Below are 18,222 nucleotides of genomic sequence, written 5' to 3'. Positions count from 1 at the left end.
ATATTTTCATGGTCAAATCATTTTTTGAAAACATGCTCAACCAAACGGTTGATTATGGTAAAAGCCAGGTCCGTATAGATAATACTAGAAAACATGAAAGTTTATAAATTAATCATATTAACCATTATATACTGTTTTCAAATGTATACTACTACTGTACTTAGCATATATGTTTAAAGTACTTAAGTACTTTCCGGTCGGAAGCAGAGTAGTTGCCATACCATACTGTGACACAGTTGGTGAGGATGCTCTCGATGGTGCAGCGGTAGAAGTTCGATATACTGAAAACACTACTATACCTTTTTATATCTTTGTTCTGATTTATACAGCACTACCTTTTCTCACAAATTTTTTTACCCAGCAAAGTCAGTGCAGGGTGGAATATGCAGAAGTTTCACAAGAGCTATCGGAACTCCCCCTATTACCGTAGGTCCCGTATTTCCACCGTCTTGCGTGTATCGGCTCCTACACACAGCTGCGTGCGTTGCGTTGCTGGAGACGCATCCCATTCACTTTACATGGGCTCACGTCATCCGTTGCCGAACTGAATTGTGGGTCCGTTGCGTCGCGTTTCTCCCGTAGCTTGCGTTGAGAAGTTCAGCTGGTGCTGCACCGACAGACGGTACCGGCCAATCAAGCCAATCACATTACGGTTTTACTTCAAGTCATTTGCATAGCTACCGTCGGGAACACCCACTGGAATGCGTTGACTGAACGCAACTGTGTGTAGGAGCCGTAAGTGTCACTTAATATCCATTTCTATACAAACCAAGGCAGCGGACTCCTAAAGAAACGCAACCACCCACACCATAGGTGTATCTAAATTAGCTATGTACCAAAAATGACATTTTACCGTGACTCGAACAGCTGTAAACAGTGTTGTAAGGCTGCGTGTACACAACCGCTTGAAGCTCCAGTGGAATTTTAATTTCATGTCGAGAATTCTCGGTCTAACCGTTCATGTGCCGTTGAAATGGTGTAAATAGGCGACCCATCAGGCCAGCACTATAACTCCGAGCGTGGTAATTTCAGGCAGTAAATGCTCCCGTTAAGAACCAAACCAGATTTTGTTCAAATCTACACATCTATGGCTACTGAAAAATGTAAGGTTCATTTAGTAAATGTTATTTTGAAGTGTTAAAAAACATCGTTGTTTTAGGATTTCTGAACAAAAGTGGTGATAATTGGGGGTGTTACGAAACTCATTGACTTTATATACACAGGCACAACTTTATATACACAGGCACAAGTACAATCAAGCATATCACAGGTGTCGAAACTTACCCGTAATAGCCAATTAAACCAGGGTGTGTATCAGGCCAAACATTTAGGGTAAACTTTTGATCAGAGTAGACAGCCAACTCCCATCTCTTTGTTTAATTGTCTCTCCCCTTCTTTCCCTTGAGAGTTTTTTCCTTCTTTAATTATCTTGGTATTGCGCTTCCACATTCTCTCTTCTCTCTCTTTCTCACACACACACTCTGACTCTTAGACACTCCAACTTTCTCTCTGTCCAGGTCACATGGAAGAAATTATTTTTCTCTATATGACATTGCAGCATATGATCATATCTGTAATCTGCCTTGTTGTAATCCTGCAGAAGCCCCCTTCAACCCTGGTATGATGAACACGGTTCCCCCCTTCGGCAATCAGCCCACGCTTCCTTCAGTGGGCGGAGTCAGACTGCCCCCCTCCAGCCAGACCATCTTGCCCCAGGCAGTGTTGGGCAAGCATCACTTTCCAAGCTACCCTGTATTGGTTGAAACACGCACCAATATCACATCCCAATGGAGCAGTATCAGACTCATATTCTAGACTAGAATTGAGTATGACAATGTCATGCTAGGGATATGCCAACTTTTTGGGATATTAGCTTATTTGCTGTCTACCTCAGAGTTAGATAAGAGGATTTAATAACCCGGTTCGAAACTGTTAGCCTAGCTTAGTATAATTAAAATTGGGTTGTTCCAGGTAGCCTAGGCCTATAGCTCCCTTTTAGCTATTCTATCTATCTATCCTATTCTATATCTATATTCTATTCTTGCTATCCTTTTAGCCTCATTCCACCCCTGTCCCCTCTGTCTATTTGTGTTTTTCTTTCGTTCAGCCCGGTGTGGCTGTGGCTCAGGTTGGCGCCAGCCCTATTGGCCAGCTGCAATGAGCCAATACGATTGTTGCCTGGAGCAGGGGGGTGAGAGATTCTTCTGTATAGGCCTACTGTGAAAAAATCATCAACATACAGTACATTTACCGTTTGTTAACAAACGCTTACCTGAACACTCATCTGGACAGACCAATATTGCATGGTGGCCCTCCCAAACATCAGGGAAAATCTGAAAATTCTCTTTAAAGAATCCAATTGAAATACAATCACATTTTCAAGACAGAACTGACTGCACATGATACAAATAAATGAAACAAATATAATCTAATGTAAAATTATAATCAAATTACAAACAATATCAACAATGAGTAAACATTAGAGCGCTCACCTCAGCTCAGCTTAAAACAATTGCTCTGTAATTTAACTGGAACATGAAATACAAAAACAGTTTTACAAAGACAGTTGACTTTGAAAAATAATCATGGGCCAGAGTCTGACAAGCACTGACTAAACTGATTAAGACAGATGAGATGAAAGATGAACATTTACATTATTCATTCATCAGTTTACCAATAAGTGTTTTATAAGTAAGTAATGCTTGGAAATGCTAAGCTGTACATGTTGCTTTCACTTCATGTGTTTCTTTAATGAAGGTATGCTTCCTATAAATTCAGTGGCCATATTGTTCTTGAGGAAGCCCATTTTCTTTTGCCTCCTTGGTGTGCTTAATCAGGTATTGATCCAGTATCAATTTACCATTGACGGGGAGAAGATGAACAAGGTCAGTTTATTTTCCCATAGGCTGTACTCTATCGACCTCCCTTGGAATGCTGTGCTTGGCTGTTGCCAGGGTGATTGCTCATGTTCCGGAACCCCCCACTAAGGCATAAATCATACACGTCCATAACTACCTCAGGGGTCAGTGCGGAGGTCACATCTTTGTATTATAATGCTAACTTCTTCATGCCTTTTGACACCCTGCTTTAACATGTCTGTATCACCCTCTGTAGAAGCTGAAGGCCTCCATGGACTCCAATACTAAACTCACACGCTCCCTGCCCTGCCAGGTGCAAGTCAACCACGGGGAAAACCTGTGAGTACACCACCACCTGCTCTTGTCTGATGCCAGTGTGACAAATATTTGATAGCCAATGCCCAAGGTGACCTGCTGTCTTCTGTTGTTTTTTTCCTCCCAGAAACACTGACCAGTGGCCACAGAAGCTGATCATGCAGCTCATCTCACAGCAGCTACTGGTTAAAGAAATACTAATGATAGTAAAGAAAAATATTTAAAGCTTTTGTAGCTTTCAAAAAAACACCAGGCTTTTCTACTGTGAATAGCTGTGTTTATTGTTTTTGTAGCATTCTCCATTGAGAGTGTCATTTCATGTATACCCATGTCTGTACACTTTACACTCATTTACTTACTCGAGAAAAATCAAGTTCATATAACAGAAAAGCAGATAACGATTTCTGACCATACATTTGAACTTCAAAGCCATTGTCATTAACCAGGAGCCTTTAACTCCTTCCATTAGGTCAAAAGACGGAATTGTCTTTATAACGACTGATAAAGAAGATAGGATGGCAGTGAAGAGGATATAATAATAATAATAATAATAATAAGGCTGTGTAATTGTAAACTATGTAAACAAGTGAATGCTGGGTTTGTGTTGGACAGAATTGACCCTAATCGGATTGGGGTCACATAGATTTCACAGAATGTTTTTTTTATTACTTTATCCAGCTTTGTAACAGTGAAATAACCACAGACCTTTGATATACTGAAGCGACTTGCCACCCTGTATTCATTCTTTTGCATTGCATGTTTTGTTACTGTTTAGCCCACTGGTTAGCACTCTGGACTTGTAACTGGAGGGTTGCCGGTTCGAGCCCACGGCTGAAGTGCCCTTGAGCAAGGCACCTAACCCCTCACTGCTCCCCGAGCGCCGCTGTTGTTGCAGGCAGCGCACTGCGCCGGGATTAGTGTGTGCTTCAGTTCACTGTGTGCTGTGTGTGTTTCACTAATTCACAGATTGGGTTAAATGCAGAGACCAAATTTCCCTCACGGGATCAAAAGAGTATATATACTTATACTTACTTATACTTAAATTGAACACCGTAGTGTGCAGTGGATTGCTGAAATTGTAGAGTTAAATTCATAACAAAACAGCTGATATTCTGAATAGGACACTACTGTAATGCGTTTACATTACTACACTCTTCCTGGGGCTAACTGCACAGTGTTACAGGAGTGATGCTCTCACACAGTCGTTTTAATCATCCTCACTCAATCACACTCTCTCCACATTGAAGACGATGCTGAGCTAGAAACGTGTTTATGGTGCAGTCTCTGTTCACCAACAAAGACATGGAGTCACTGAAAGGCCTCTATCGCATTATGGCCTATGGCTTTGTGAGTACAGAATGTTGCCCTTCTATACACACACACACACACACACACACACACCACTGTTTTCCATTGTACACATCAAAAGACCAATAAATACCACATTTTGCAAAATGGCGAGCACAACTTTTCTAGAGACATTTGTTTTACATGTGTTGAGCCTCATTCATCTTCATGTTGCCTTTGCTTTAAGTTAGTTTACATGAAGACATGAAGCTGCAACTGCCTTAGGTGGCCACAAGAGGGCACAGTTTATGGTTTTGATCAAAGGTTTTCATGCAACTTATCCCTTTTTCAAGATCAGTGGCCCAGTATGAAGGACAATCCAAAGGAAGGGAACGTTTTCTACTCGCTTCACAGTTGACCTCCCACAAAAGTTGAGGGCAACAGCAATGCCTGCGCTCCTGTGACTTCAAGAGTCAGCAGTGACCCCACAAGAGTTGAGGGCTTCGGCAATGCCTGCGCTCCTGTGACTTCAGGACTCTGCAGTGAACCCACTGTGCCATTAGGGGGAGTAGATCACCAAGGATAGTTCCATAATGGATATGGTTTAAAGGCTTAGAATTGACAGGCTCTAGTGTATCTGTGGTCTGGTTTGGATTATGTCATGTGAAATACGTTGTTGATACAGAGGATGGCATATGGGATTGAAATTACAAGCTTTTGTCAGATGAATCTGGGTCCTGGATCTACAAAGGATCAGATTATAAATCTAGAACTGTTCAGATTTAATTGCATAGATTTTTATGCAGCTATTAGGGCTGTCAAGATGATAGATTTGTGATGGTGGAAAAATGATCTCAAATAACCGCTATTGTTGCATAAATCCATGTTGTTGAACTGTATACTTAGGTTAATGAACAAATAATGGTGTCAAAAACAATTAAAACATTCGGTTTACAATGCTGTCAATTTACAGTTCAGTGGTTTGAACCGTACTGAACCGTAAGACAAAGCTAATTAGCCTTTAAGCCACATAGTTGAACTGAATGTATTGCTATTTCATGGGCCAAACACTTGAAATATTTAGGCTGGCCGGGTCCACTAGCTACTTTAACTTGCTTTCTGAACATTTTAATGAACATCCTTCCTAGCAGGTACAGTAAATAGATCATGTTTTGGTTTACTAAGCATGATTAAGAATAATGAAAAGGAATAGGTATTGGTTATTGTAGTTTTGACACAGGTAGCTTGGGAATATTTTTCTTCCTCTACAGATTTCTGCACCATTAAAAGACACTTGTGTTGTTCAAGTGGTATTTTCTGAAAGGATTTTATCGGTGCTTCTCAATGAATCCCAATAGTCAAGTCAAGTCAAGTCAAGTTGGCTTTTATTGTCAATTTCTTTACATGCACTGGTCATACAAAGAATTGAAATTTCGTTTCTTACTTTCCCATGCAGACATAGACATACTTTAAATACAGACATAGACATACTATAGACATAGCCATAGACAATAAACATTAAATTAAAGTGTAAGACTGAAATATAGAACATGTATGTATCAAAATAGAAATATAGGACATATATTAAAAAAAAAATAGAGGTAGTTGTGTTGTATATTTATATAGAATGTAATGCATATGCATATGCATTGAAGTCGAATCCAAAGCTATGCATACTCACTAAACATTTAGATTATGTGTGCATGCGTGTGGACTGTATTTTGCATTGTACTGGCCTCACAGAATGTCTGTTTCAGCTAGCCAGCAAGTTAAACACCTCAACAATATAAGTCCCAGACACAGAGGGTAAAGTTAGAGTTTTTATGTGAATAGTGTGCATTTCCCCCACAGCGTTTCCATGTGAGGTGTGAGTCCTGATGCTGCTCTACTCTTCTAAGAAGCGCATCTTCATGGGCCTCATTCCCAACGACCAGGGGTGCGTTTCTAGAAAGGGAAGTAGCTAACCTCCGTCGCAATCTTTGGAATTAGAACCGTCGTTCTTGGATTTCGGGTTTCTAGATAGGATAGTTCTAATGCTCAATTGCAAACGGGCAGAACGTTTGGTGGTTGGTGAATTTATGTGTGAGTGAAAGAAAAGTTGAAAAAAAAAAGAGTCAGAAGGTGGCTGCAATGCCGCCAAGCAGAAAGTGAGGTCATATCTCAGCAACACTTTCATGTATCAAAGCCAAACTTGGTACGTGGACTGGTGAATTCATCGCGAGGACGGACATATAATTTGGTGCCCTTTGACCTAGGGGGCATTGCATTCAGCAAACATGCCTTTTGGCTGGATTTCATTTGACTCGTATGCCCAGCTTTCAAAAATGATGTACTGTTGGAATCCTTGATCCTCCTCTGTCTGTTACTGTTGGGGAAATGCATTTCTATGAGAAAAAACATTTATTCTGGTCAATTTTTAGTGGCCATCTTGGATTTTTGAGTGGCCAATCGGGCATTTTTTTTTAAGTATGCCCTAACAACTGTGCCAAATTTGGTGCTTGTATCACTATTTACATGATTTTCTATTATCCGCCTAGCTATACACACCCACCCATGCATGCTCATTTATGTACACACACACTTAGTGACACCCATGTGTGCATATAAACGTGTTTGCATAGAGGACCATTCTTGAGTACAGTACATGCACATACCACCATTCTGCTTAAACAGCATGTTTATTACTTTGACACACACAAACACCTGTGGTGCTGACTGGGCCCCTTAGTGTCCTACGTCCCATGAGGCCTTGTGTTAAAAGTGGGAGCAACTTCCGCTTTTAAACGGGATGTGGGCTTTTTAAAGTTTAATTTCTTAAGACATATTCTTTTTGATTCATCGTCTTTTGGGATTTACTACATTTACTACAATGAGTTATAAACTAAAACGAGCATGCAATTGAGTAAAATGAGCATGCGATTTAGGAACTGAGTTGTGCATCTTCCTGATCTCCCAATGCTGCATGCACTCCTCCTCTAAACCTAGGCAGGATGGCTCTGATTGGGTTCAAGACATCTGGGCCTTTTAGCAGCAGCATTATTTCATACTCTCTCTCTTGAACTGTTGACTACTGTTCCAAACTAGTGACAAGTGAGTCAAGATTTGGCTCTCCAGTTATCAGTAATCTTTTTCGACTTGAGCTGTATAAACAGTGAGGCACTCAGGTTCCTTCCTTGACCGTTTTTCAGTTCTTAACAAGGTGGTCTCACTCTCAACTCCACTCCTGTTATTGGGAAGGCAAGCTGGATCCATAATCCAAAGGTACTTAGCATCCCAGTATGTTGTTATGACATGAGGTCACCCTTTATGATTTCAAGCTCCTCTTCTTTGGCTCAAGTCATCTCTTTCCCTCCAGATTGGTAATTCCCACAACGGCATCCACCACATTTTGGCACACAGGCTGCACCGATGCTCTCCCACCTCCACAACTTCAGGAAGTCACAATGACTAGCAGCTGTATGCTTGGCCTTAACCATGGTGTTTCTCAGGGGTTCTCGGCTTGGATCTCCTCATATTTGACAGCAGCTGTCCTCATGGAACGACTTTTACTGTCCGAAGCCAGGTTCATCAGGGTTCCTATTTTTTGCCCTGCATTTGCTCTAACTTCAAGCAACATCATGATAACAGGACATTCTCTTAGTCCACCTTACCTCAGGAGGAACACCTGGGACTTGGCTGGACAGTTTACCTTGGATGAATTGTTGCTCTGAGGTTTCTTAAAGTCACGTCTTTTGACTTCTCTTGGACATAAAAAAGACGTGGTGATCACTGAGGAGCCACCCTTCTTGCAGTCTTTATTTCAGTACAGGTAAATGTCTTTGCAGCCGTCCTCATACTTATGGTACCCTAAGCACTCTCTGCAAGCACAGCTCTGCATGCACAGCTTCAATCCTTTAAACCTTTTGCAGTCTTAGTCTTTGGGCTTCTCATCTCCATAGATAATGCATCCTTCATTGGCATCCCCTTTCTTTATAGTTTTAGTTTATGCATATTTTGTTGAATTTCTGTTCTGCTTTATCAGACTTTTCTGACTTGTCCATGAATGTTTTTTCATGAATGTGAGAAGGCATGTCAAAATAGTTGAGTTGTGTGATCCAATTACTGGGCTACACCATTAACACAAACCAGACTTTCTTCACAAACTCAAAAAGTTTGCTCGTTTTGGATTATACCACCAATGGATTTTTAATTGCACAGGTACTTCTTAAATCTGTAAGTTCAGCAAGAGCCTTGTTGATTAAGTCTGCTACTTTCCTTGGCTGATTTACTCTGACAGGTGGGATTTTCTCCAATTCTTCAGCAATTCCTAAATAAATGGTTTACTTATTCCCATACCTGTTTGCCAGCACTCTAAGGATGTCATCAGCTGTACAATTAGTTGACAGTCTAAGGTCTTTAGCAATCATCTCATCCACGCTGTCAAGAAGCTGGATCTTTTTGACCTCTCTGGTGAGCCGGTTGGCTGCTTTTGAAGGCTTTCCCAGTCTGTCCTCCAGCAATGGAAATCTCTTTTACTGTGCCACTAAATGTCAACAGTATAATTGGCTTAATTTTTACTGTTATTTGTCCAGTTGTACCTGGTTTCACACTTCACACAGGCTTTTCTCATCTCAAGGTCATTGTAGGCTACTTTTAGGTCCTTGCTTGGCTGAGAGCCCTTTTGAAAATTCCTTGATTCATTTTGGAGGATTCCTTGATTAGTTCCACCACTACTGTTAGATGGACTTTGTAGCCTTCACAATTGATGCTTTCCATAGGTATTGTGTATGCATGTCTACAGGCCTTTTCTGCTCAAAAACAGCCTCTAGCACTTCTTGCCCATACCTGGTCCAAAGGTTTGTGTGAACAATAGTTTTTACCTCATCAAACTTTTGGTCACAGTCGCTGGATGCCTTCTGATCTGCTCCTTATGAAGCCTCTTCACCATCTTCTGCCTTGGCTTCGAGATCTGCCAATAGCCCAGCCTTGAAATCATCACTGGCTTCAATGATTCTCCTTACATCGTCAGAGAGCTTTGCAAATTCATCTCTAAGCTCCAACTCAGTTAAAGGGATATTCCACCATTTGGGGAATTACACTCATTTTCCAGCTCCCCTTGAGTTAAACAATTGATTTTTACCTTTCTCCAGTTCATCCAGCCGTTCTCTGAGTCTGGCGGTACCACTTTTAGCACCAGCCTGAAACCACTTGCTTTCCATTTGAGGTAGTTAGCCCGCTTGAGGAAGCACCTCTTTGAAGCAACTGTCCATTCTTTCTTTAGCTGATCCAATGTTTTGCCATTTTGATCTGTGAGATTTCTTATCTTTCAGTTTATCTACAGTAGGCTATTTGTCGACAGACAAACTAATCTAATTCCTGGTGCCTCAGGAATGATCTTGCTGTTCAGCGACTCTCCTCTGCAACAAGTCCCTGAACTTAACGAAGCAGTCTATATTCCTATTCTGATGCAAATTTATTTGTTGCTTTTTGGTAATTTATTGACACAGCAATGGTTTTCAACTGTCAAGTTATCAGGAGTTTTACTTGACTTCTGTCCAAACTTGAAAAAAGGCTTTGGCCAACTACATGGTTCAATGGATCAACTCAAACAATCATCATCTTTTTGTTTTACTGAAGATCATTTGTATTTTCAAGTTAGTTTAGTTAGTAGGTTCAAACCATTTACAAAACAAAGATAAAATAGCAACACAAAATACAGCAATTACCTCCAATTTTGTTAACATCTGCAGCACATACAGTTCTTTTTCCAACTTAATTTAAATAACACAGCAGCAGAATCTACTTAGCTACTCGCATGCTGTTGCATGAGCTAACCAGCATATGAGCTTACATACAGCGCATGTCATGAGTGCTTATCTACTGTAGATAAGCTTGACATAATTGTCATTCCTAGCCAACAAAATATTAATTGATAACAGAAAACCATTTGCCCACCAGAAGCATCCCTGGATATGGCCAGAAAATCAAATTGTCCCCAATTTGCATCCAACTTGGACAGCATGGGCCCTCGCACAACATGTGCTTGCAGTTCAATCAGCTCTTTAGTGTCTCTGCCTCCTTTTCTTGATTGGTGTAAGAACTGTAAAGTCTCCACTTCCTTTTTCACAGTAAAAGCGGCTTTTCATTTTAAAGCAAAAGCCTATGGAGTCTGGCAGCACACTCATAGACAATCTGTCATATGTACACACACATGGGCCCTAGATGTAGCAGCCAATAACGTAATAACAGCCATTATTACACGGCTCTTCACAAGGCAAGTAGAACGCTCCATTGGCTTAAATGGGATTTCCCAAAGTTCTACGGTAAAAAATATTCATGTAATTACCGCTGCAAACATATAATTACCGCTGTCAATGGCAACGGGTTTTGTGCTTCTGATACGTCTTTCATATCACTACGCAAGGACTGGAACATTCAAAAGTGAAAGCAGACGGTTGATCAGCTGTGTTCTAAAGAATGTTTGATTCAAGTTCAGCGTGTGTTGATGCGAACTATTTGTTTCTCAGCAAATGCCACGATGAACGGTAACAAACAGGCTAGGCTATGTAGGCTAAAGTCATATCGTGGGGAGTTTATTATTTCGTTTTGGCAAGTAGCCGTGTAATAAGCGGGATAATGTATAAAACGCCGGTCATTACTGGGAAAATAAGTCCCTTCAGGGCGGAACAAGACCCCTCCGCTGCGCGTCGGGGTCCGGTTCGCCCTGTCGGGACTTATTTTCCCAATAATGACCGGCGTTCTATACATTATCCCTTACATAATGTAATAATGGTCAATAACGTAATAATTTTAATGTAATAAAGGCATTAATGTAATAACTTGCCAATAATGTAATAACATTTCTGAACCAATAACGTAATACCTTTTTGCCAATAATGTAATAAGTTATTACATTATTGGATGGTTATTATGTTATTGACTGGGCTGAAGAAAAACTTTGAAAATGTAATAACTGCAGCCAATTATGTAATAACATACTGATATGTTATTTAATGTTTATTTACTAGATATAAAGTGTCACCACGGCAAATAACTGCTTAAAAACATGACCATTGTACAAACAGCCCCACACTTTCTCTCTCTCTCTCTCTCTCCTTAATGGACAATCAATTATAATGAATCTGTTACGAAACACTTGTAACATTGTAAAAACAACCTGATAGAAGCTTTACTGTTAGGAACACAATCCCAGCCCACAGTTGCATAAAGTATGCCCACTTGGCTGTAAGCAACACTACTAGGACAGAGATGTCTCTTCAAGACCTTCCCTTTCCTTCTCTCTCTCTCTCTCTCTCTCTGTCTCTGAGATAGCATTATGTATTATGACAGCCGCTGGCGTAGCTAGCAATGCGGTCATATACAACTTGTCAAAGTTTTTTTTTCTTCCTGAATGTTTGGTCAATGATTCCCAGGACACCGAAACACCAGGGCTCATGAAACTTGGTGGGTATAGCCCCACTAGACTTTAATGGAAAATAAGCACTTGGTCCCCGGAGGCCACTCCACACTGGGCAGTTTTCGCAAAATACCTGAACCGTTCAAGATGATGACATTTTTGTGATATGTCGGTCTCAAGGGCCCGTGTCAACCTAGCCCATAACCATAATTTATATTAACAACTACTCTAAGTTCAGGGTTTGTAGCCTTATTTTTTGTAAAAGTTTGTAAAATGAGCGAGAAAAAAATTAATTAAATTAAAACTAAAAAATATTTCTTAGCTCATGTACGATCTAGTTCGACCAGACCTAACTATAGTATAAACAATGTCTAAAGGTCTGTCACCCCCCTCCCCCCTTCGCTGCTTGACCTCCACTAATTATTGACCTCCACTGATTATTTCAGTTATTACATTTTTAGAGTTATTTTTTAACCCAGCCAATAATGTAATAACTGATTACATTACTGGCAAAAAGTTATTACGTTATTGGTTCAGAAATTGTATTACATTATTGGCAAAATATTGGCTTTATTACATTAAAAGTATTACGTTATTGGCTGTTATTACATTATTGGCTGCTACAGGCCTTTATGAGTGTATATAATTCCTCTCACTAGGGTAAACACTTGGCACAGGTTCACAGGAAATCTCTGATAAGTGTGTATGGGCAAACAATTGCGTCAAGTGAGTGGCTACCAGCTTACCCTGGCAATCACTCTTATCTTGGTCTCAACACCAGTCCTGCCCCCAGTCCCTCTCAGGCTGCATGTCGGACTCTTGTCCTCCCGCCTCGTGTGCTTATCAGGCCTGTTTAATGCACCGCCTTGCACAGCGCTGGCCCTTTTCAGCTATCTCTTTCTCGTATGCCACTCTTTTGGGGCTAAACTCTCCCTCCACTCGTCTCTCAGCTGACCATGCGAGCCACAACCAATCAGCAACCCCTAGTTAGTGGTGCCCCGCCCAACCAGGTGGCATAGGGACAAGCCCAGCCAGGCACCATGCCTCCGCCTCCACAACCCAGGAGCCAATCCGCAGCGTCGGTGCCACCTCCTGAGCCAACAGTAGCCGGTAAGCACCTTTGACTAACAGCCAGAGTGCCGGATCTCTTTTTTTTATGAGGGTTGGGGGGGGGGGGGGGGGGGGGGGGTGTTCAGATCAGGGAGCTGATTTGAGGCGACTGCCTCGTCAGGAGTCATTTGAGAAAGAGGGAACATGTCCAGCGGCAGTAAGAGGAGAGGAGAGGAGAGTGTTTTTCATCTTAATTTCATGTGTTGAGAGAACGTCAGCGCCAACGGGGGGGAATGTGGAGGGAAGTGTGAGCCAGCTCTTATTTATGTTTGCTGTCATGTGATGTGTTGGAGGTAGGGGAGCGGGCGGGGAGAAACTGACACATTTAAGTTACTGAAATCACACACACTCTCTCTCTCTCCTCTCTCTCTCTCCTCTCTCTCTCTCTCTCTCTCTCTCTCTCCTCTCTCTCTCTCTCTCTCTCTCTCTCTCTCTCTCCTCTCTCTCTATATACATGTATCCCTCTTCTTTCTCTTTTCCTTTCCTATGGTCCTCTTCCTTTCTTTGCCTCTCTTTCTTCTCTTTCCCTTTCCTGTATATCTTGCGCTCTCTCTCTCTCTCTCTCTCTCTCTCTCTCTGTTCCCCTCTACAGCAGCCTGGAGTGGGTCACATGCAGGGCATGCTCCCGGGGCTGTCAGGCCTGGGCCAGCAGATGGTCCACCCCACACCAGGAGGGGGCGCTCCCATGCAGGCCCAGTGGAGGCAGCAGCTCCCAGGTAAAATTAGAACAATTCCCTCATACACACACACACACACACACACACACACACAGGCAGTCAGCTTGCAGGCTATCACCTAGGATCAGCACCTGCTTCTCCCAGCTCTAACCTAACCCCCTCTTGGGCGCCCTGGTGGTGAAAAAGCCCTGAGTGCCAGAAACAGATCCTGAATCAGGTCCAGAGCCAGTTCAGCTCAGTTCAGTCCGGCTCAGCCAGCACTAGATTAAGTACTCTGATCTGGATGGGGGCCTGATCGGAGAACAGGGATTTGCATGCTGATGTCATTTGTCCGGTCTGAAGTTATCTTAGTAGACAGTCAGTCGGTGAGGCCTTGCTGACACAGTAAGGGTCAAATGCTGATAATGCCGATCTCTGGTCAAATGCTGATAATGACAGACCTCGTCAGGACCTCACTCGCATTCCACCAGTGTCCAGGAAGTTCTTATGGACATTCCTAAAGCAATGTCCTTTGTTTCGCTTACCCATATGTCCTTTGTTTTGTTTGTTAAAGCAGAAAACACACACACACACACACACACACACACACTGAGAGAAAGGGAAAGAGAGATCCAGAGACTATACTTTTCCTCACACAAACATATACTATCTGATAATGTTTTTCAGTAGTGAGAATGAGAGCCATCATGGAGAGGCTGTAGAGGATCGTCATCTTCAGAATTACATCATCTGCTTTTATCAGTGCGCAATGTATAATGTTCCACATAAGACCACCCATAAAAGGTGTAACCTGTAGGTATAATAAAGCTAAACCATCAAGATGTTTTTCCAGGCCATCATACTTCTAACTTCAGGGCGATCAGTTTTCAGAGTGAGCACAGAGTTTCCTTCTCCCTTTGCAGACGTTGTTCACACTTTTATAAACACTTTTGATTAGGTCTTTGTTTTCACACATATTGAGTGAGAAAGAGAGGAAAAATAGGCACGGAGAGAATGGAAGAGAGAGAAATATGGGATTGTGTGTACTGTATGTGTGTGAGAGAGAGAGAGAACAAGAATGAGAAAGAGAGTGTGTGAGTGAGAGAAAGAGAGAGAGAGAGAGAGAGAGAGAGAGAGAGAGAGAGAGGGAGGGAGCGTGATTGCATAACTGAACAGATCTCTTTACTGACGTACAGTCAGGCCACTGAGGTGTTGTCTCCACGACCCGGCCGTCAGCGACAGGCGACTGAAATAGAAGGAGCAATGGGTTGTTTTAATGTCTGTTTCTGCCAAATGGTGTCAGAGTGTTAATTTTAACTACTCCAATATGTCGTGGAACCATACAGTGCCCCCCGGTGCCAAGTAGTCCTACCAGATGGCATCACTTGGCCACTCTTTCTCTGGCATAATAAGAAGCAGGGAGCGGACCGCATGCGCACACACGCCACACTGCTCACATATGCGTCCGGAGTCGTAAAAGCGAATTGAACACACTCTTGTGCATCATAATAATCCTGCTCTTCAACATGGCAAGGCAAGTACTCAACCAACCACCCCTTTCCCACATGGATTGTGGGAAGCACTGATTTATTGTGTTGTAGGAGCAGGCTTCACTCAGTTTCTTATTTATTTTTGAGAGTGCTTGGCCAAACGTATAAGTAATACCAAAGAAGAAAAGGCCGCACTTTGCATACAAACGTGTTTATTGCACTGAAGCACTGATTTATGCCAAATGCACATACATCTCAGCTAAACCCATGGCAAACAAACAGATAAGCATTTTCCCTGTGTGAGATTACCTACTGTAGTTTGCTGCAATGCTAGCCCAAACTACCAAAATGGAGGCCAAAACATTCCAACCACATATGTTTGACATGCTTCCTCATTAGTCCTTAGAAAACAGCTATACAACCACCCACACCTGACTCAATGAGCAGACTCACATTCTTACACACACAGACAGGAAGGGATGTTATTCCCTGTCGCCAGGGAGACAGAGACGGTTGCTAAGATACCATGACACCGGGATCTGAATCTAAGCCCCCCCATCTCAGCTTTACACATACAGTCACACACACATACTCTCTCTCTCTCACACACACACACACCCCCCCCTCGGATCCACCCTCACCTCGACAGCAGTTGGACAACTGTAAGCCGCCTGCTCTTTTTCCTCTCTCTCTCTCTCTCTTTCTCTCTCTTTCTATCTCTATCTCTCTCTCACACGCACACTGTGTACCTTTTTACAGGTCAGAAAGCTCTGCCTCCTCTGCTTCATTGCTCTTTAACATGGACACATTACCTTGTGTAATGTAATGAATCGCCTGCTGCCGTCAGGGCCTTATAGAAACGCATTTGGCTCCATCTCATCTATATAATGTCCTGTTGGCTAGCCAGTGATTGTGATGCTGATGGGGGGGGGTAATAATTAGGAGCTGTGCATCAAACATGACCATTACAAGTTACAGAGTGCTGCCGACTCCCTTCATCTTGAGGAGAGTATTGATGGCTCTCTAGGTGTCTTTAATCTAAGTGTGGCAGACCTGCGGTTGCTGGTCTCTGGGTTTGATGATAAGTGGGTCAACAGAAAACCACCATGTTTCCTCTTGTGATGGTGATAATTTTAAGATGGCTTGCTAGAATCACAGTAAAATATTATGTCTCAGAGATGAGTGTGTGTATCCTGTGAGAAATTTTCCTGTGATCTTTTTAAGGAACACTAATGGAGTTATGTTGGGTCTATATGTATGGCTTCATTGCATGATAGGGATCAAATTCAAACAAGTATGGTACAATGTCTTTGTAAGTGACATTTAATTTAAAAAGTGTTTAATTCTTCTCGGTTCTTTCTAACAAAATGCTGTTGCTAAAAGGTTTGGATTTTGTTATCACATCTGTTGTAAAAGATATTGACAGCGCAATAACCAGAAAACAAATGTTAAGACATTTGTGGAGAAGAAGAAACCCTGTATCGGTTGAAACACGCACCATAATCACATCCCAATGGAGCAGTATCAGACTCATATTCTAGACTAGAATTGAGTATGGCTACGTCAGGCTCAGAGGTATATTAAATGCACTACAGAAAAATGGTGGAAGACTTGTTTTTAAGTAAGGTGCCAATGTATGGCTGGGTGTTGACTGGCATTATGCAAAACTGTACAGAATCTCTCTCCCCACCCTTCACCTCAACCAGTTCTCATCCCATCAGGAAGTTTATCCAGACCTGACCTGTCAGACCCGAGTGCTGTGGCTACCACTCTCGTGGAGTGAGGATTGAGGAGAGGTTCAGGCCTCCAGCCAGGGATTGGTTTTGGATGGCAAGCCAGAGCAGGCAGGTGTCGGCAGGTGCTGAAACTGGCGCTGTTTCCCTGTCAGCTGATCAGCAGAGCTCTCGGCAGGGTCTTGGGACCCAGCCGCGGGTTTAGTGCAGTGGTGAACGGAGCTGGGCAGGTGCAGAAGTGGCAGCAGAGAGAGGGAGGGAGAGGGGTGAAGAATCAGGGGAGAGGTAATCTGTTTACAGAACACCATCAGCTGACCTGAGTGGAGTGGGGTGGGGTGGGGTGGGGGGTCGTCTTAACCTACTCCAGTGATGTTAACCCAAATAATGGTGAAAGAATAAGAAAAACCAGAAGAAGTCTAGTGAGTAAAGGCCTTCACAGAAAAGGTGTAGAGGCGATGAGGTTGTTTGTTACCTTGTCCGTATTCGCGGCGTCAGCCATTAGCCTAGGCTACTCTGGAGCTAGAAGCTAGCATACATAATTGAGCACATCACACTGTTCTACAATGACATCGATGCAGAGGCCCCCTTTGTCTTCTCTTCTAAAGTGTAACAAAATGTAACAAAACTTATCAAATCCCAACGGGTGTAGTAGAGGAGCTAGAGGAGAGGCTGAAACTGACTGACAAACTTACAAACTCTGGAGATAACATGGGTAGGATTGAAGCAACGATAAACGAATGACGTGGATCCTGTAACTGTCCATGAAAACAGAAGGCATAGCAGGTAAATATCGTAGAAAATAGCCTGGCAATGAAAGGGCTTTAAAAACATGTATTTCACTGGTCTCACTGGAGTGAACGCAGAACATGGGCTGTTGCGCAAAGAAATGAATTAGTGATCTGCATCTCCGTTCACCAAAAGCTAAGTTTGTGCTAACCCATTCGCACAAATAATAGCCTATGTTATGTTTTCTCCATTGTTAACGTGAGATATGTCTCAATGTAGGGTAGTGTAGTGATAATGCATAAGGTAGCCAATATGTTCACGTCACATGAGCCAGCTGCTTGTTCTGTAGGCTAAAAGTATTTCTGTCCCTCCCAAGCTGCGTTAAAATGGTGTTAAGTGGACAGAATTTCAAAAAACCTCCTGGGGAAACCCCCGACACGACAAACACATGCACTTTTGAAAAGCTTGAAACGTCCATATGTATAGCCTTACCCATCTCTTAACTTAGCCAGCCAGTTGTAAAAGTTCAACTCTTGTTTTCGTGCAGTGGGCCTTTTTGATAAGCGATGTCATGGGTAGGCTGACGTGATTAAGGAGGGCTTTCTGTTCCTGTTTATGTAAAGGTTTTACTTAGGCTCAATAATGACAGGC

At 42.4% G+C, this 18,222-nt stretch overlaps 2 protein-coding genes across 5 annotated transcripts in view; both read left to right on the top strand.

Moving 5' to 3' along the window:
• The first annotated feature begins 1,936 nt into the window (after positions 1-1,936).
• Positions 1,937-3,893, top strand: LOC121704674 (mediator of RNA polymerase II transcription subunit 25-like). Of its 2 annotated transcripts, none has more exons than XR_006030608.1 (4): positions 1,937-2,191; positions 2,906-3,022; positions 3,115-3,197; positions 3,301-3,893. XR_006030608.1 is itself a non-coding variant. In XM_042085104.1 (4 exons), exons 1-4 carry the CDS (start codon positions 2,966-2,968, stop codon positions 3,673-3,675), a joined length of 252 nt encoding a protein of 83 aa, XP_041941038.1. In that variant the 5' UTR covers positions 2,520-2,965; the 3' UTR covers positions 3,676-3,893. The 2 variants fall into 2 exon arrangements, 1 of the variants encoding a protein (XP_041941038.1); XM_042085104.1 differs by lacking the exon at positions 1,937-2,191 and having other exon boundaries at positions 2,520-3,022; positions 3,301-3,379; positions 3,643-3,893.
• An 8,927-nt stretch (positions 3,894-12,820) lies between these two features.
• lrrc4ba (leucine rich repeat containing 4Ba) overlaps positions 12,821-18,222 on the top strand; it is a 49,086-nt gene continuing 43,684 nt past the window's right edge. For 2 of the 3 annotated variants that reach the window (XM_042085102.1, XM_042085097.1), the window contains exons 1-2: positions 12,821-12,966; positions 13,559-13,682. The gene's annotated coding sequence lies outside the window, so the exon portion shown is untranslated. Of the gene's footprint in view, positions 12,967-13,193; positions 13,212-13,558; positions 13,683-18,222 lie in introns of those variants that run through there. The other variant, XM_042085098.1, reaches the window with a different exon arrangement.

This window comes from Alosa sapidissima, chromosome 3 (genome assembly GCF_018492685.1).
Source record: "Alosa sapidissima isolate fAloSap1 chromosome 3, fAloSap1.pri, whole genome shotgun sequence".
Classification (NCBI taxonomy): domain Eukaryota; kingdom Metazoa; phylum Chordata; class Actinopteri; order Clupeiformes; family Clupeidae; genus Alosa; species Alosa sapidissima.
The sequence above is the reverse complement of the archived record's forward strand: the minus strand, read 5'-3'. Positions and strand labels throughout refer to the sequence as shown.